The 17,225-nt window shown below is 42.2% G+C and overlaps 1 protein-coding gene across 1 annotated transcript in view; it reads right to left on the reverse strand.

The window, feature by feature from the left end:
- Nucleotides 1-17,225, reverse strand: part of EIF2B3 (eukaryotic translation initiation factor 2B subunit gamma) — a 104,375-nt gene that overhangs the window by 42,011 nt on the left and 45,139 nt on the right. Inside the window, exon 6 of the mRNA XM_059822030.1 lies at nt 9,111-9,200. Coding sequence (XP_059678013.1) covers nt 9,111-9,200 — 90 coding nt within the window. The remainder of the gene's footprint in view (nt 1-9,110; nt 9,201-17,225) is intronic.

The raw sequence follows: 17,225 nt of genomic DNA on the forward strand, positions 1-17,225 counted from the left end.
ATACTATGCTGTGAGCAAGCGTGCTTTGAGTATCTCAGGCACATGGCCACTATGGCATATTGTGGTCTCATAAAGAAAGATTTGCAGTTATTCATGGAGTTAATCAGCTCCAATTCAGCACATCCAGAGATATGTCTGCTCCCAGGTAGTCCGCTAACAGGAAGAGGAATTTTATTTATTACATAATTGAGTTGCTGAAAATCATAATTTGTTTAAATCTAGTTTGGATCATTAGGGTTTTTTCTTCTGAGGTTTTCAGAAGTGAGCTTGACTGGTACCATGGAAAGATGAAAACAGTAATGATACTCTGGAGGAGGAGGACACCAACAAATTTCAAGTCTTGGCATTTCTTGTAAGGAGCGGAGAAAGCTCCAACAGCTGGATATGTTTGACAAGGAAAGGAAATGGGAAAGATTAATTGCCATTTCACATTCTAATAGATTAAATGCACTAAGGAGGAGCTTGGGTTGGTTGATTTTTTTCCCCCCTTTTTCTTTTCCTTGTTTGGAAAGCTACAATCTTTTAGCCCCGTCTTCACACAGTATACTTCCTGTAGGAGCTATTTGTTTATTTACCCATTTTAATCACAAGGAAAGTATTCATTATAAAATCTCTCTTTACAGCAAAGGAGAAACCTTCCAGCCACACGGCTGACACATGTTAACTCGCAGGTATTCACAGAGCAGGTTCTGTTTTAAGCCATCTTTCAGGCAGCCACACAAAGACCACCAAAGCTGGGTGTTCAGCTCTGCCAGACCTCCCCCAGCCAGCAGCCCTTGCCAGGAAACACAGGTGACAGCCTGAATGATAAAAAGGCATTTAGAGGGGAAAAAGAAAAAATGCACTGGTTTAGTCTGGGCAGCACCTTAATATAAACCTGCCGGGGCCTTTGTGTACAGCATAGCACACAGCCATCCAAGCAGGAGCTTCAGAGCCAGTCACTCACACCTCCAGTTTTCAAAGATCTCGTACTATCCCTGTCTTTTATCAGGGAGGAGAAGGGTGGCTCCACTGCAGCTCTTCTCACAGCCACAGATCTCAGAATACAGAGCACTAAGACAGCAAGCCTTCCTCTCCCCTCCTAGTGCTGGCCCAGCAGAGGCTTTCTGGACAGAGCAGAGGGGAACCGAGACGAGAAGCTTGCTCTGGGATTGCAGCTGAAGCAGTTTGGAAAGGCAGAGCGCTATGACCTCACACGATTTGCTCTTATTTATTTCAGCAGTTCAAAAAAACCCCCAGTGTTTAACTTTGCAAACAAATCATACTGACTTTGGCTATAAAGCTTACTGCAAACTTGCTCAGTTCAGAGAAGAGTTTCTCTACTGGCAAATTCTGGCAGGCAGCTCTCCAGCCAGCACTGGAAGAACTGTAGAAGAGACGATTTGTTTCCTTAGCTCCAGCTCAGGCTCTCGCAGGGTGCACCCGGAGAGGAGGGCTCCCCAGGGAAAGTGGATTTCCCTGGTGGCAAGGAAGACGTTAGCACTCAGCGTTCTCAGGACAAGGCACTGCAAATGCTTACTCAGACCTTTTGAAGCGACCGCAGTGCTGCTGTTTATCATTCTTGCCTTTCCAGTACCACACATCATTCCTCCTGGCCACAAACAGAGCTGCCCAGCTCCCAGGTGACTGTACAAGGGAAATAGTGGCTTTTTCTATACCCAACAATTTATAAGTACTAGATTCAGGACAAAATGGTCATTTGCAAAACACATTACTAAACACAATAAAAATTTTACCTTACTTTTAGGAGGAAGAGGGCAGGGAAAAAAAGGGGGAAGGACACCACAAAGTATGTGAAATGTTTTAACATATAAGAGAGGAAGACATGTGCTACCAACTTTGTTTTACATATACGGACATAGTGTTTTGAAATTAAGTCCAAAGATCTCCTTATGTTAGAAAATCCGATTGCCACTCGGCTGCATAACAGAGAAGCCATAACATCTGAGCAAACACACAGTGGCATCTGCCTTCAGGAAAACTGAGATGACTGCCTTTCAGAGGTGGTGCAACTGGGGCGCTTATAGATAAATTGCCCAGCATTTCCTATTGTAAGTTTCTGTCTTCATCTGTTTGTAAACTTTGCCAAAGTTTAACTGTTTTGGCTGAAATTACCCATGCCAGGTGTTTCCCTCAAGCTGATTTTTTTTTGGATAGCTTCATCAAAAATGTCTCAGCTATTTCCAAGAACAAAATTACGGACAAATACTTTGTTTTGTCCATGTTAAAAATATTTCAACTGCTCCACTGAAAAGCTCTTGCACTTCCATGCTTGCAATTTGGCACAAGGTTGTCTTTTCATCAGGGCATTACATTTGTAAACATAAAAAGTGCCCATACTACATCAAGCTAAGTCTGAAAACCCACTGTTTGCACATGCTTGAAAGAGACCTGTTCTGCAGCTAAATTTTTTGAGTCCTTTTACGTTGGGCATGCTCCATTCTCTGTTTCTACAAGGTAACTGGACTGCTCATGCACTACTCCACTAACAGAGTACACTCCAGGCCAAGGTTACAAAGGCTGAGCTGCATATTCTTTGAAGTTTAGAGCATCTCATCTCCTTCTGGTGACTGACCTGAAAGGTGATAAATCTATGTTGGTAACAGATACTCCATTAGCAAGAGTCACAGTAGCCTCACTGATTAATTCTACAAGTGTCACATATATAAATATATACACACACACTTAAAAGAACATCAGGGTAACAGTTTAGGCACCTAAATTAAGAAAAGCTAGAACTATGTTGCTTATACAACCTTAATTAAGACCTCGTGTGTACACATTATGACACAATCCTTAAAAACACACTCATCTACTTTTCCTCTCTCCCCAATCTCGATCTCTTCTTCACCCAATGTAAAGATGGACTATGCCCTGGGGATGAATCAAGGTTGTGTAATGAGGCAGAAGAATGCCTGCCTCATTTGTCAGAACATGTGTATTAAATGTACAAGGCAGAGGGCTGCAAGAGGAGAAAAGAACTGCTAATATTTAAGGCAAATGAATGATGCCTGAACACCTGATTTTTAATTTCTTTTTTTAAATTCCCTTCTGTCAGGAGTCTACAGATGCTGCTGAATGCAGAATGTAAATCTAATTTCTGCAGGTTGCCACTGATTGCGTGCTTTTGATTTGATCAGTGTCACCCTGTGACAGCTGTCATCAATGGAAAAGATTCTTTCAACATTAAGAGCTTTCTGTGTAACATTAAGGACTGAAAAATCACAGAATCACTAAGGTTGGAAAAGACCTGTAAGATCATCAAGTCCAACCAGCAACTAACACCACCATGCCCACTAAACCATGTCCCACAATGCCTCGTCCACATGTTCCTTGAACACCTCCAGTGAGGGTGACTCCACCACTTCCCTGGGCAGCTTATAACGGGACACTTAAGACAAAGATGTTTCAAACTTCAGCTGTTGTGTGCCTTAGTTTCCCCCTTTCAGAATGGGGAAAGACCGTTACACTTCACTAATCGAGGTGGTGGAAAGACAGTTAATGAAGTGTGTGCAGAGCATTATAGTATCAGTGATGAGCACCAAGAATCCAAAAGGAAAGTATTTACCTTATCTTCAAAACAGGGTTTAAACAGCAAGCAGTAAGTAAGGCTAGTGGCGTTCACCTGAACTACAAAAGTTACATACAATATTGAACAGTATCTCTTACAGTGAGCATCTCAGGCAACGACTGAAGCAATGGTCACAGAGGAAAAAAAAACGTAGTCATGTAACTGGAGACTGTACCATAATATGTGGCACATACAAAAGGAAAAGGTTGCACAGGGAGCCTCAGCTGCGGCACTTCCTAACTGACAAGCGCTTAACTTTGCAAAGTTGGTATTCTTAAATGTAGCTTTTCGTGTGCCCAACCTGTAACTAAGGTTTGATTAGCATATTCATTACAAGCTCTGCACTGATTAAATTTGTCAAAAGTTATTTTGGGGAGGTAACTTAATAAGTAGGACCACATACTGCTTTGTTTTAGGCAGCCTTGATCTGGTTTCAGATTTTCTGGTCTACCTCAATGAGAGGTGAAAATGGCAGCCTCCACATGTCTCCAAGTTTCAGCTGTGAGCAGGATGACATCCTTACACATATAACAAATGTTGTCATCTGTACCTGCACAACTGACTGTGGGCACAATGCCATTCATGCATACATATATTATAAATGCGTATTTCATACACTTTTAAGCATATACACAGGATATATAGAGAGACACACATCTTCAACACTTAAATTTCCAAAGCAAGTTTGAATTTTCCATGTTAAAACTCTCCAGAGGAAGGGGTTGCTTTGTATCTCTGTCCCCCCTCACCCTCCCCCAAATCAGGTATCTTATTTCACCAGGCTAGAGCTTTAGAAATATTTGGGGAAAAACAGAACACAAACTACCATGCAATTTCACTTTGATCACGTTTCTTCTGCTGGCAGCTTTGCTGGGATTGTTAGTAAGCAAACTGTCAGCACACAGTAAAGAAATATCAGTGCACGCCTGTGCAACACGCCAGGCTCACAAAGCACAGGCCTAGATCCTGCCCTCCGCTACAGATGAAGTTCACAGAGGAAAGGGAATAAGGACTCTCTTCTTCCATCTGCCCTGAATGCAGCAGCGAGGCAGGATTCCAACCTAGCACTCAGGAGAGTGCCAAAAAAGGGACTGGCTACTGTGCTGGCTGCCACCCCAGGGCCCCAGGGGTGTGAGGCCCGCCAGCTGTGGGGTGGAGCTGTGCCCCCAGCCAGCTACAGCCTCTGCTTCTGTCTAGCCTGCTGGCTCAGCTCATGTAATGATCGTTTTAAGAAAAGCAATATTGTGCAGTTCATCACGCGGTGCAGGTGTTCACCTTCAACTATCCTTGCCCTGTGCTGGCACAGCAGTTCCTGCAACACACACGGCCGGCGCTCACCTGCCTTCCCCACACCACAAAGCACAGCACCTATAAGACCCTCAGGTTAGCTTTATTCTGAAAAAGGAAATGTTTAGGAAAGAAAAGCTCTCGCCTGAATACAGGGAGTTCAGATTTTTAACTGACCTCCCTCCCATGCAAAGATGTGATACAATTTGGCAGACTCTGTACATCTGCCAAACCAAGACCAACCTCAGCAACTCTAACATCATTGATGCAGAAAGGAACCTGGGGAAGAACCAAAGGTCTCTGCAGAAAAAAAACTCACCCAGGGACAGTTAAAATCAGCAGAAAATTCAGCCCAAACAAGCTGCTGCTTGTTCACGTTGAGGTCACGGTCCCTGTTCAGACGGGATGAATCCGGGTGGTAGCAGGGTATGGTCCGTGACGCCTTGTGCATCTAGTGCTAACAGACCCAGAAGTCATCAGCGCCGGGTAGCCACTGCAGATGCAGGGATGAAGATGTCTACCCCAGGGCAGAGCTCTGAGTGCTCCTATCAGCACGCCTGGGCAGAGGCGGTCAGTGCACTGGAGCTGATTAAGGAGCACTCAGATAATCAACCTGCCTCGGTGATGCAGGAGTGTGGAGAGAAGGGAAGGAATAAATTCCAGCTGCAGGGAATAACAAACTGCTAGGGGCAAGAATTTCTTCAGCTGTTCCCCAAGCCACTGTGGAACAACGAGCATTTGACCTTGGTAGATTTGGACAGGGTAGGACTGTCATACCCTTGAAGATTCAATTTCACTAGGATCCAGTGCTGAACTAGTGGATGAGAGATAGATGGAGATGGGGATTTTGACTGCCAAAATGCATTTTTTCCTCCTAGGAAAGAGAAAGCAGTTTGATTCCCTAAAAAATAAATTCCCTGAAAAATAAATTCCCCAGGTTTAAACAACATTGGGGCGTGATATTTTTTATTTTTGTCTGGACATACATATTTGAGGGGGTTCTAATAAACAGACCATTTCCTCTGACTTTTATTCAAAGGCACTAGCGATCTCTGCTTTTTAAAACTCAGGAATTTGTCTGGTTTGCTATAGCGCAATAAAACTTCAGGCAGGAGAATCTAGTATTCAGTCCTTTTAAAATAGTTCATAAAAATGTATTAAAGGACTACGAACCAAGTTACAGACTACCAAACATTTTGGCAGGAGAGGTATTTTGACCTCTCCTAACATCCTCTGTAGTAGAATCTCACTGCTGCCAAATACTGATTATTCTCCAAACAGTCCCACCCAGAAGAGGAAACAAGTGCACAGAAAAATATAAGGGATCTGTCCAGTACCACAAAGCAAGACAGTTGCTGAGCTGATAACAAAACCTTGGTATCAGGACTCCATTTTGGAGCTGAACAATAAATTCAGCCTTTTTCCGGAGGTGTCATATAACAAAGTTGTCCCAAATCCTAAAGCAAAATTCATATACTTGAAGAAAACAAAGGTTTAGCCATTTCACATTCTTTTTTTCCCTGTTTTCATATTAGTTGCTAGTGATTACATACGACATATATTAATCTGATTGAAGTGGAGGAATGCAATTTATCCTTACAGGTGCAGCTATATACAAACTACATTCACTTGGGGAGAGCTTGTTCTTGCTACATCTTTACAGCTAAGCTGGGACTACACTGGGCTTTTATCCCATTTGGAGCAACAGATCCCACATACATAATCACATTAGTTTTCATGTAATTCTTTGACCTGGAAGTAATCATAATTTTCCTCTGCAAAAGGGTGAGCTATAGCCAGTTGTAGGATCTGAAATATCTACTGCTGGGCAACATCTTTTCTCCTCTTGTATGTCAAAATAAAATGTGAAAAAAAATGTAAATGCTTTGCTGAGCTACAAACAATGAAAAAAGGTGTTCTGCCTGCCATCAAACCCCGCTGTTAAAATATTAACACAATGTAAATATTGTAATATTGAGGAAGTACACTGTGTCAGTACTTCCTGGCACTGTACAAGAGCTTCACTGTTCACTTCAGTCCCTGCTGTTAGTTTTAAACATGCACAACTTAAACAAGGCATCTGAGCTTCTCCAGTCCTGGCGCGGAATTGCAGAGACACAAAAATCTTACTGTAGGTTCTCTCTAGACTAAAACCCAAAGTATTAAAAAGAATCCTTAAACCCAAACAATTATGTAGATGTCAGTACTTTTGAGGCAAAAATATACCACAGGGTCTTTAAAAAGTCCTGGCATATTGCTGCCAAACATGGAAAGATCTTTGGGTATGCACTGTCCTCCCCTGCCTCAGAGAAGAAAAACAAGCTGCAAATGCCCACCAATGCCAGGAGCCTGAAAGCCCAAGTTATTCCTCATGGCAGAAGTCCATTCCCCAGATTTGCCAGTTAAGCACATTACTTGCAATTGACACACTCTCTCTCAATTGACTGAATAAGCAGCATGTGTGTAATAAAGAGAATGAAGCAGCTACCTGCCATTAGTAAGCCAGCTGTTGCCACCAGGTCTTAGAAATGCTGTCTAGCTGCTGTAATTATGTGTTTGTCATGGAAGTGTCATAGAAAAGAAGCAGCACAGCTCCGTAAAATAGTGAGACAGAGAATGTCCTGTCTATACAAAACAAATACCAACTGGTCATACTTGCAAAAAAGACAGTAGACTTGTTCTAGGGAGACCTGGGGGCAACTGGAGGAGTTCAGAGCAGAATTTCACTCTGCTGGCTTTGGTTAATACAAGGTAAAACGCTGTCACTGACAAAGCCAAAGATCTCACCAGTTTCAATGGAAATAGCATAAAGCCTTGAAATCTGAAGTTACCTCTATTTATGCTTAGAGGCCTCATTGTGTCACGCACTGTGGCATGTCTGACAAAGATTGTCCTTGTCGCACAGACCTAATGATCTAAATTCAAAACAGCATGAAATACCAGCAAAAAAGAACTGCACGTGTGAAATATCTTAATATTCCAGAAATGTCTAATCCCAGCAAAACTGGATGGCTAGTACTTAAAGAAATGAGTTCTACATGTTGTATTATGACAAAAGAAAGGCGTAAACACTGCTTCATGCTACCACAGGAAATACAGGAAGTTCGAACTGTCATCAACTTTCTAAGATACACTGAATAAATGGCTTATTCCAGATTTAAATAATCTGCTGTTCCTGAAGTTTTCTCACCTTTCAGACACGTTCCCATACACAAATGGGAACTAAAATGACCTGAACAATGCCCCCACGTGCCAGTCACAGCATCCGATAAGCTTTATTCTTATGCATGGCAAGAAATTGCCCTGGGGGTTAACACAGATTTTCCACTTTAACTCACTAACAGAACCTTGTTTTGGAAGAGCTTCTTCAATATATCCAACTGCATCACCAGATTTGTATATGGTCAAGACTACCACAGATCCGCCCCCACCAAGTTTTTTCACATGTCAGTTTATGTGCTAAGGAAAAGGACTATGAACCCAACACTTAGTCAGGCCCTTTATCTTTCATCTTACTTAAAAGGGGAGAAAAACTCTTGAGAACTCAGTGAGCATTCAATATACGTAATGGCCATGAGAGCGCTACAGAAAGTCTAGGAAAAGGACGTAATTCCAAAACTTAACTACATACTGTGAGGGGGGTTGTTCATTTGTTTGTTTTTTAAAGATAAACAGGGTTTTTTTTTGGTCTGTTTCATGAAATATTATAGCTAAGATCCTTCTCCACTTCCATAAATGGTTGTTTTTCTTAGTCTCAGTGGGTGGTCTCAGAGTTTTGACAGAGGAACATCACAAGCTAAAAACATAGGATGCTACAGAGATAGCCCACCTGCAGTGGTGGTGGATGTGAAAGGGGAGAGAAAAGGTGATTGCAAAGGCCAAAACAGACTGTGGTGGGGGAAATCAAAGGTCAGAAATGTATTCACAGCCCTAACAATGGGGGAGCCCTGGTGAAATGAACAGCCAAAAAGCACAGATACATAGGAAAACAAGGGATGCAGATAAGAGGCAAAAATTTTAGCTTTCACTTACGCAGTTACTAGTTTTTTTTTTTTTAAAAAAAAGGTCTGAATAAGAAACTCGGACTTAATGTGTGGCGTTCTTTTTAGTGTAGTTAAAGCATTTTGAAAAACTCATTTCTTTTACATTTCCATTTTATGCTAGCCCATTTAATGAAACAAATCTTCCTTGAAAAGCTCTGATATGAACCATATGTCAATGCAAACACCTTGTGTTTTGCTTGGTTTCTTACCTGTTTTCTACAAGGAAGTCTACCACGTATTTCTTCAGACAGTAGAGATGGGCATCCATCAGCCCTGTTCTGATGTGCATTCTGGGGTGCCTGGAAAAGGAAAAAAAAAAAAAAGGAAAATCAGAGTTTTGCATGGCCATTTACAGCAGCTTGACTTTGCAATTAAGTCAATGGATAGTGAAAAAGTTTGCAAAGGCAGATCTGTTCCTTTCCATCTACTGCTGGATTAACAGAGGAGAACAGTGCAAGCTGCCATTATTGGACTGTGTCTATAAACTTACACCTGCTGGCCCTGGGCTGATTTGCTGCAAAAGAAAACACCTCCTCCAAGGAGTCATTACTCCTGCTACATCTTCTTGGAAATTGCACATTACCGGGCACGAAGCCAAAGTAATGGGCCCAGAGTGCTAAAAGTTACAGTGGGTAATGTCAGGGTACAATAATTCAAAGCTTCTGGCTACGTGCCTGCCTTAATATGCAAGGCCGTGCATGTTCTGCTAGCAAACACAACAACACTACTGTATTTTTCCAACCCTTCCTGGAGGGGAATAAGAGAAGGAGATGGGGTCTGCTCACCTTTCCTACACGACACATTACAAATGACTGCCACAGCTCAATTACAAAGTGGTTGCCTATCCAGCCCAGTAAGATGGAAAAGATCAGTAAAACTCCCTCTCATCATTAGCCAAACAATGGCAAACAGGGAAGTCTTTGCTTTCAGACCAGTGGCAGGTTAGTATTTCAGAAACTCAGAAATCTCCAATAGCTTCACTATTTTAAGAATAAAGTTTTAAGTCAGAAAGACTCATCGATTACTTCTATTAATTCTCTTTATGCATTCTCTGCTCTTAGTGGAAACCCTTTTTGGAACCTGTCTCAAAGCAGCTAGGTATTTTATGCCAATATTATTTTCCCTTCCACACACCTGTAGCCTCATTTAAGAGTGTTCTGGCTGTCTGAACACTCACCACTAGTCCTCAGGACAGAAAAGCCACAAGAATATTTAGCTTGCAAATTAAAAAAGACAAAACACAACAACAGTCAGGGACTACACTGGGCTGTTCAAGAGATCTGTAAGTGCACTAGTCCAGAGGCTATTAAGGAGAGAAATTTCAACCCACACCTGAAATTGTCTCTGTTTTCACTTTTCCTCCATTGACACCCGAATTTCATAATGAAGTTTGAATGAACATATCTTACCAGTATATTCCATCCAACCTTTGTTTGCTTATTCCAGAACACGCTGAAGTCAGATGTGCGTGATCATGATCGCCTTTATTATTTAGTTAGCTCAGCAGAGGAATCACTCACAGCTTGGGCATGCATATATATATATTAAAAAAACAATACTAGCACACCAAATATTTAGTAACACCAAAGCTACCAAGAATATCAGGTGTTCTAGTAAGCCATTTTTCAGTGTATTTCTCAATTAATGCATTGAACTACCAAAGCGTTTGTCTTAAAATTTTAAAATTTAGGTGGCATTTCTCAAGCATGCCATTCAATTCAAGCTAATCATATTATTAACTATAACAAAATTCTTTAAGTCCCACTTGCAAAGGAAAGCTCCTATAATAGTAGTACGACACTTTGCAGTAAAGTATGTGGTACTAAAAAATGATATATGCACTTTCAGGAGATTACTTCATTAACAAAACATGAGCTCACCTAGCAATGCTCCAGTACTGATGTTATCAGTGGCCCAGATGTTGCAGTGGAAGTCAGCCCAAATAGCAATGTTCCTTATGCAAAGAGGATAGGGAATCCACTAATTTTAATGAGGTCTTGCAGTTGGAAGTCAGCAGACTCCCTCCTGCTCTGCATCCTGAGGATGGTTTCCGCATTTTGTGTATTTATGAGAGGGAGAATTTTCATATCTTCTCTGAGAAAAAGGGCTCTCTTGTATTTATATAATGAATATAATAGTTTATTGAAATGGGTGAAAGAGACAAATGGAAACAAATGGAGCAGGGAGGAAAGCTGGGAAAATGAGCCAAACAATGGAACAAGGCAAGAAACATGTAAAAAAAAAAAAACAGAAATGGATGCAACATGGGAAGGAGAGGGAAAAATAGGAGGAAAAAACCCAATTCTTAACTTGAAGATGACAAACAGGACACAGTTTCTTTAGTGCCAGAATGCCAGGTTCTTCTCTCCCTATTCAAGATCTATCACAACCGCCCTTAAACACCAGGCAGGGGAAGGCTGCAAGAGCTAGACATGAAGCAGAAGAGTGTGAGACAGGAACTCCTCAATAAATGCTGGTTCTGTTGCCAGTGTCTGCGCGGCTTTCACACATCCAGTCTCCCCACCTGCAAACTGGAATAACGCTATTTAGCTACACTGCAGGACACTGAGGATTTGCGGGCTGAAGTTTGTATCGGCATGCAAGTATTGTACCAAGTTTTTCTGTAGCTAAGCAACTTTGTTATAAAGTTATACAAAATCAGTGCAAGTGGACAGACAGTAGTAGCACAGTGCTATCCTAACTGCAGCTCCATCGCACACACAAAAAAACCCTACAAAAACCAGCCAGACAAGAAGATGTACTGAAATGCCACTCTGAGTTAGCTTTCAATGTAGAATATACTAACAATAACGGAACATCACGCTGGACAAGAGGGAGGTCCCACAATGAAAAATCCTCTGAAATACAGACCACCTAAGTGATTTTCAACAGAATAGTCCCATAGATTAATATTATAATCACAGCTTCAAAGGTCAAACAGGCAAGTTTGGGCACATGCATAAACAAAGCTGCAATTTCTGTAAACCAGGCTCAAGGAAATAATAGCCACACTAAAGCAGACTGATAAGAACACTATCATAACAAGTCACTAAAGATGATGCTAATTTTCATTGACTAGTGCTTAAACCAATTTATCTTCAGGTAAAAGCAAAGGAGTCAATCTAACAGATAACAGCAAACTCCATCACCATTTCAAATGAGCGTCTGGTTACTAATATTGAAAGCCACCCTCCCTTCTCATGCCTCTGATCTCCCACTCCAACAGCTAATCTTTACAACATATGAAAAATGAGCCTGTGGTGAGGAACAGCTGATACAGAGAGAATCGAATAACAAACAATGCATGTGCAGAGAGCTGATGCACCTAGACTTATCGCTCTGAAGGAGATAATACAGAAGGCTTTTAATTATATCATCAAAGCAAGGGAGAAGGTACTAGGAGGGGCTGGCTGCAGATGGTTAAGTGTTAATGAATGCCGGGTTGGGTGGTTTATCAAAAGAAAAAGACTATATACATATATCTCTATATCTGTATCTGAGAGGGTCTCCATTCAGACGAAAGTTGTAACAGCCATTGTTGGAGCTCTTTAATGAGCGAGGAATGTCAAATGTGAACCCTTTAAGAATCATACCAATTACTAAATGAACTTTGGTTCAATCTAGCAAATGTAATCAAGAACAAGTCATTAAAATACATGGTAAAAGTCCCATTGGCGCTGCCACCATAGTGCCTATTATTGTCTGTGCTCCCATGCAAGGGAGGGGGCTGCTCCCAGTTGTAAACTCTGTGTGTTATGTTAAGTGATGGCAGATTTTAGCCCTAATGATGAGGCATGGAGGGCTCCCTGGCAGAAAGTCGACAATAAGGAGGCTCAGAGAGATCTGTGGAGAAGTCAGGGAAAGATCAGCAATTAAAAGAGCAATTTCAAAGACTGCAATTTAATGTGTAAAATTAGCTTTTATTAGCACATAATTCCACAAAATCCTGACTTGGGTTGAGAGTGCATAAAGGTCTGCAAGAGTCCTTAGAAAGGTCTGTGCCCGTAATTCCTGACACGCCATTGTGAAATAATAAGCAGTACTAACAGGATTGATGCATGCTTCGTACGTGGCATTGCTTTGAAAGTGGAGCCCGGAGCTTTTCTCCTCCCTGATAACCTCTCTCAGGATTTCCTCCCTCAGGGAAATCAACCACTGATAGAGCAAACTTCCCTTGTTTAAGGGCAAAAAGACGGACAATTGTTTCAACTGTAAACCAATTAAGAGAGATTACCACCAAGAGCTGGAGGTTCAATCCAGCCCTGCACTCCCAGCTGAGTGTGTGATAATGCCAGGCTGAGGTCAAAATCATAAATCTGAAGGAAGCACACACAATGCTTAAAGGCAAAAAGCCTCTCTACTAAGCATGGGATATTGCCACATTAACCTCACCACCTCACAAATAAGCTAGCTGAGAAAGAGAAATCCCATGGCCTCTTTCACTTTAACTTCATACAGCTGTAGATGGAAAATATGAAGGTCTTTTAAATAAGCTCAAGGACCCGAGGCTGTCTGTACTCTTAACGCTAATCCGAGCAATGACACAATAAAAATCCAATCATACCTACTATTAACCTGGCTCCTGAACTGATACCTGAATTACATCCACTGTGGGCTTATGGCATATTAGTTCATCTTCCTCCCCATCCCTCCAAAATAAGTGAATAAATAACAGCACGCTAAGTGCAAACTATGCATTCCACACTAATTTATTTCCTAATTAATCACATATAGCTCACATAGTCCATGTAGCCAAACAGTCTACTCCATTCTTCTATCCCCCACACTACGTACTGTATTCTTGTGTGAAGAAGTGAGCCGTCCAGTTCAAACACACAATGCTGACCCACGATTGTCTGCATGGAGGTGATGCTCTCATGTTGATACAAAGCCAGTGTACAGATCAACACGAAGAGAAGTCTCACAGCAAAAGCTGCCAGACCACCTTTAATGTCTCAAGCATTCCTACTTTCAAAGGAAAAAAAAAAAAAAAAAAATCCCTAAATCACATTGCTCATTTACGGGACAGCTCTTGGCTGTAAACTCACTAATAATAAAAGACCACTGTTACGTTGGCTCTCCAAAAATCCCAGACACCTTATGACCTTATTTTTTTTTTTTTTCTTCCCCCTCCACACAGTGCTTTTGGCCAAAAAGATCCCAAAGCACTTAGCCAAAGGAAATGTCCCCACTGCATCCCAGGCCTCCTTTGCCCACCAGTGAAATGCTGCCACCTCTGGGCTGAACCGCAGCAGCTGTAGCGGCGCAGGCCGGGACCCCCCTCACCCCCCCCGCCTGCCGGGCCTCCCGCTCCGCTCTGCCCAGCGCCCCTCTTCCACCGGGCTTCAGAGCTGGGGGAGCAGAGTTTAATCAGAGCATGCTGCTTCTCGGGCGGAAAATTTGGTTCAGTTGTGGCTATGAGGAATACCTCGGTGACGTGAGAGAGCTGGCGTGGAGAGGGAAGGGGCACAGAGAAAAGCGATCGCCCAAGATTTCAAGAGGCATAGGCTACTATGAGGCGTCGTATAAAATGTGCCATGGGCTCCAGGTGACCCTGGCCTCCGTTTCCCAGCTCAGAGGCACCCCCTCACTGTTTCCCTTCCTCCAGTTTTGTCACAACCTTATTTACAAAGACAGGAGGGTAAGACGCACTTTGGTCCCTCGAGGACCTGGCAAGGGAGGACACACGCTTTCCCAGCTTGACACCAGCTGCCCGTGCCGCCAGTAACTACCCACCGATCCATCCTCACAGTCGCTGCTTCTACAGAGACACTGCATCAGGAATGGGAAGTACTTTCCAAATGAAAATGTTTTATTGATCTAATGACCTAAGTCGCTTGAAAGCCTTCCGAATAATAAATATTTTTCATTTAAAACCTTCACCACGGGCCATTTTTCTTTGTTGTGTTATATTATTAATACACCCATGAGACTCTAATACAAACTATGAACCTACTTCTGACAAAAACATGCTGAAAACTTCTTGGTAAAGGAACCAACTTTCATTGAAAGCCAAAGATTAAATCATTTTCTCTAGTATAAAGAGTGTAGGTTAGCAGTCAGAACTCAGGATTAATATTTGGTTCGAGGTTAGTAACGGTTTACAATAAGCCAGTGTGACCTCCCATAGACAAGAGTCGTTATCTTGGCACCAACACCATGCTTTAACGTTAACATCTCTCTTGACTTCGACACTGAACAGTGAGGGTGCTGATGGCTGCGCAGCCAACTCATCCCATGACCTTATGTAAAATGGTTTTTTTCGCCCTGCTTCAGCTTCCCCATATGAAAATGAGAACAGTAATTCCTCACCCACCCCAAGTCCGCGGTGCACTCCCTGGGGGGAGCACAGCCACATCACTGGATGCACGTGCATCCCCCCCGGAGCACGCCAGACACAGCTGCTGGGGAAAGCATTTCCCTAAACTTGATTTTAAGGGTCTTCTCTGCCATAGTGAGTGCTAACAGCTGTAGGAAGTAAAGCAGGGGCTGGGCTCCCCACAACCCCCCTGCCCCTTTCTCTCTTTCCCTGTCCTCCACTGAAAATACAGAGAAAATGCAAGTATTTTATACTAGACGCTTTTATAGTAGATTCAATCTGCTAGAATACCTCAATTGCTATGTAGAAACTGGGAAAGCAAAAAGAGAGAGACCAAAATGATAATAAGTCCAGAGTTTGGTGTGAACAGAAGAGAATACACTGCGAAGGAGGGTGGGGACTGACAAGAGACATTATTAATAGGTTTTACCCTTGAGCTCTGGCAGCTACTTGTTCTATACACAGAGGAAAAGGATTAATCAAGCCTTGCACGTAAAGGTTCTTTCTATGGTGTGCCAAAATATTTAAAGCAGTATATACAAAGTGTAAGCCTTATTATTACACACATTCAATGTAATCATCTTATGCTACAGTTAAGGCCAGGATGACAATAAAGTAGATTATTGTGCACTATAACCAATTCAATTCCAACACAACAGGACATGGTTTAGTCTCTTGGTTCAGATCTGGTATTTGAGCTTCTTTTTCTTATGCTGGGCTAAACTGTGATTTAAGAGATTTAATCAAGCTTTGGGAAATGCTTTCTTTGCTAAGGAAGGAGAAAGAACTAGAAGTCTGCACCTGGCAACCCCAATAATTTCCAATTTTCAGCTCATTTTGCTTCCTGCTTCATGGAAATTCACCTTAGTAAGTAGCTGTTCCCTAAAATCACCAGGGTTGAAAGGATGACAACACGTAAGAGGAACAAGTTCTAAGCAAACAACTGAAGCTGAAGGATTGTACAGAGGCTACTGAAGAACAGCAGCTCCTGCTGATCCCTCCTACACCAGTTCCCAAAGGGCTAAGCAGCAGACATATGATATATTTTCTTAAATCAAATAATTACAGTAAATGCATGGGAAACAGTGAAACTAAATACTAGGTCAAAGCTGTAGGTCGCTCCAATATATAGCTTAAACACAGCAAGGCTGCCACAATTTCTTTACGTCACTGGCCTAGACTCAAAGGGAAACAAAATGGTACTCGGCAGCATGACTGGCTGGTCACAGCCTTACTCGATAAGGCTCCAAAGACCTTCTGTGCCTCTCAGGTGAGGTGGGTTTTACTAGCGGCTAGAACTTAAAATCTATGCTCTGCAAAATCATAGATTTAAGGTAATCGCATACCTTCGGACTACTAAAGCACACGGGCAAAAAGAAATCCCCCTCTCCTGACCTTAAATGATGAGTAAAAGCAGAAGTGGAAAAAATAAAGTGGAAATAAGCATTATAAGCATTTCTTATTTCACAGGGCCCAGAAGCAGGATAAATTGAAGCTGTCACACGTACCTTTGGATTTCGCATCGTGAGCAGCCTTCCAGGTACCTCATGAAAACAACCTACTTCTACGCCATCAGTTTATTAAAATTAAAATCCTTCTTTAAACCTGTTACTGTGCATAGGCCATACCCGATCACTAACCTCCCTTTGCTAGGATCTTTGCTTGACAAGCAAATGGGCTCTTACAACAGAAGGTGTGTTTATGAGTCTTTTTCTAGCAGATATTTGCATTCAAAACAGTTAAATTTCCTGGGACTGGAAAAAAGCCTGACAAGGGTCCGATAGCAGGTCATTAGTGTTAGAACAGAGGCAGAGAAGAAAGAAAAGAGCAATACATGTTGTGTGTTAGACAAAGCAGCGCCTGGCTCCCCCCAACACTTACAGTCTAGAAAGCAAGAAGACACAAGCTTTGAATCCAAAGAAGGGAAAAATTCAAGTGTTATGGTTTAAATTACCAAAACCTACCCAAATCCAGCCCATGTAAGATGTCCTCTGCAGTAAATCTG

This window comes from Gavia stellata, chromosome 10 (assembly GCF_030936135.1).
Source record: "Gavia stellata isolate bGavSte3 chromosome 10, bGavSte3.hap2, whole genome shotgun sequence".
NCBI classification, from domain to species: Eukaryota; Metazoa; Chordata; class Aves; order Gaviiformes; family Gaviidae; genus Gavia; species Gavia stellata.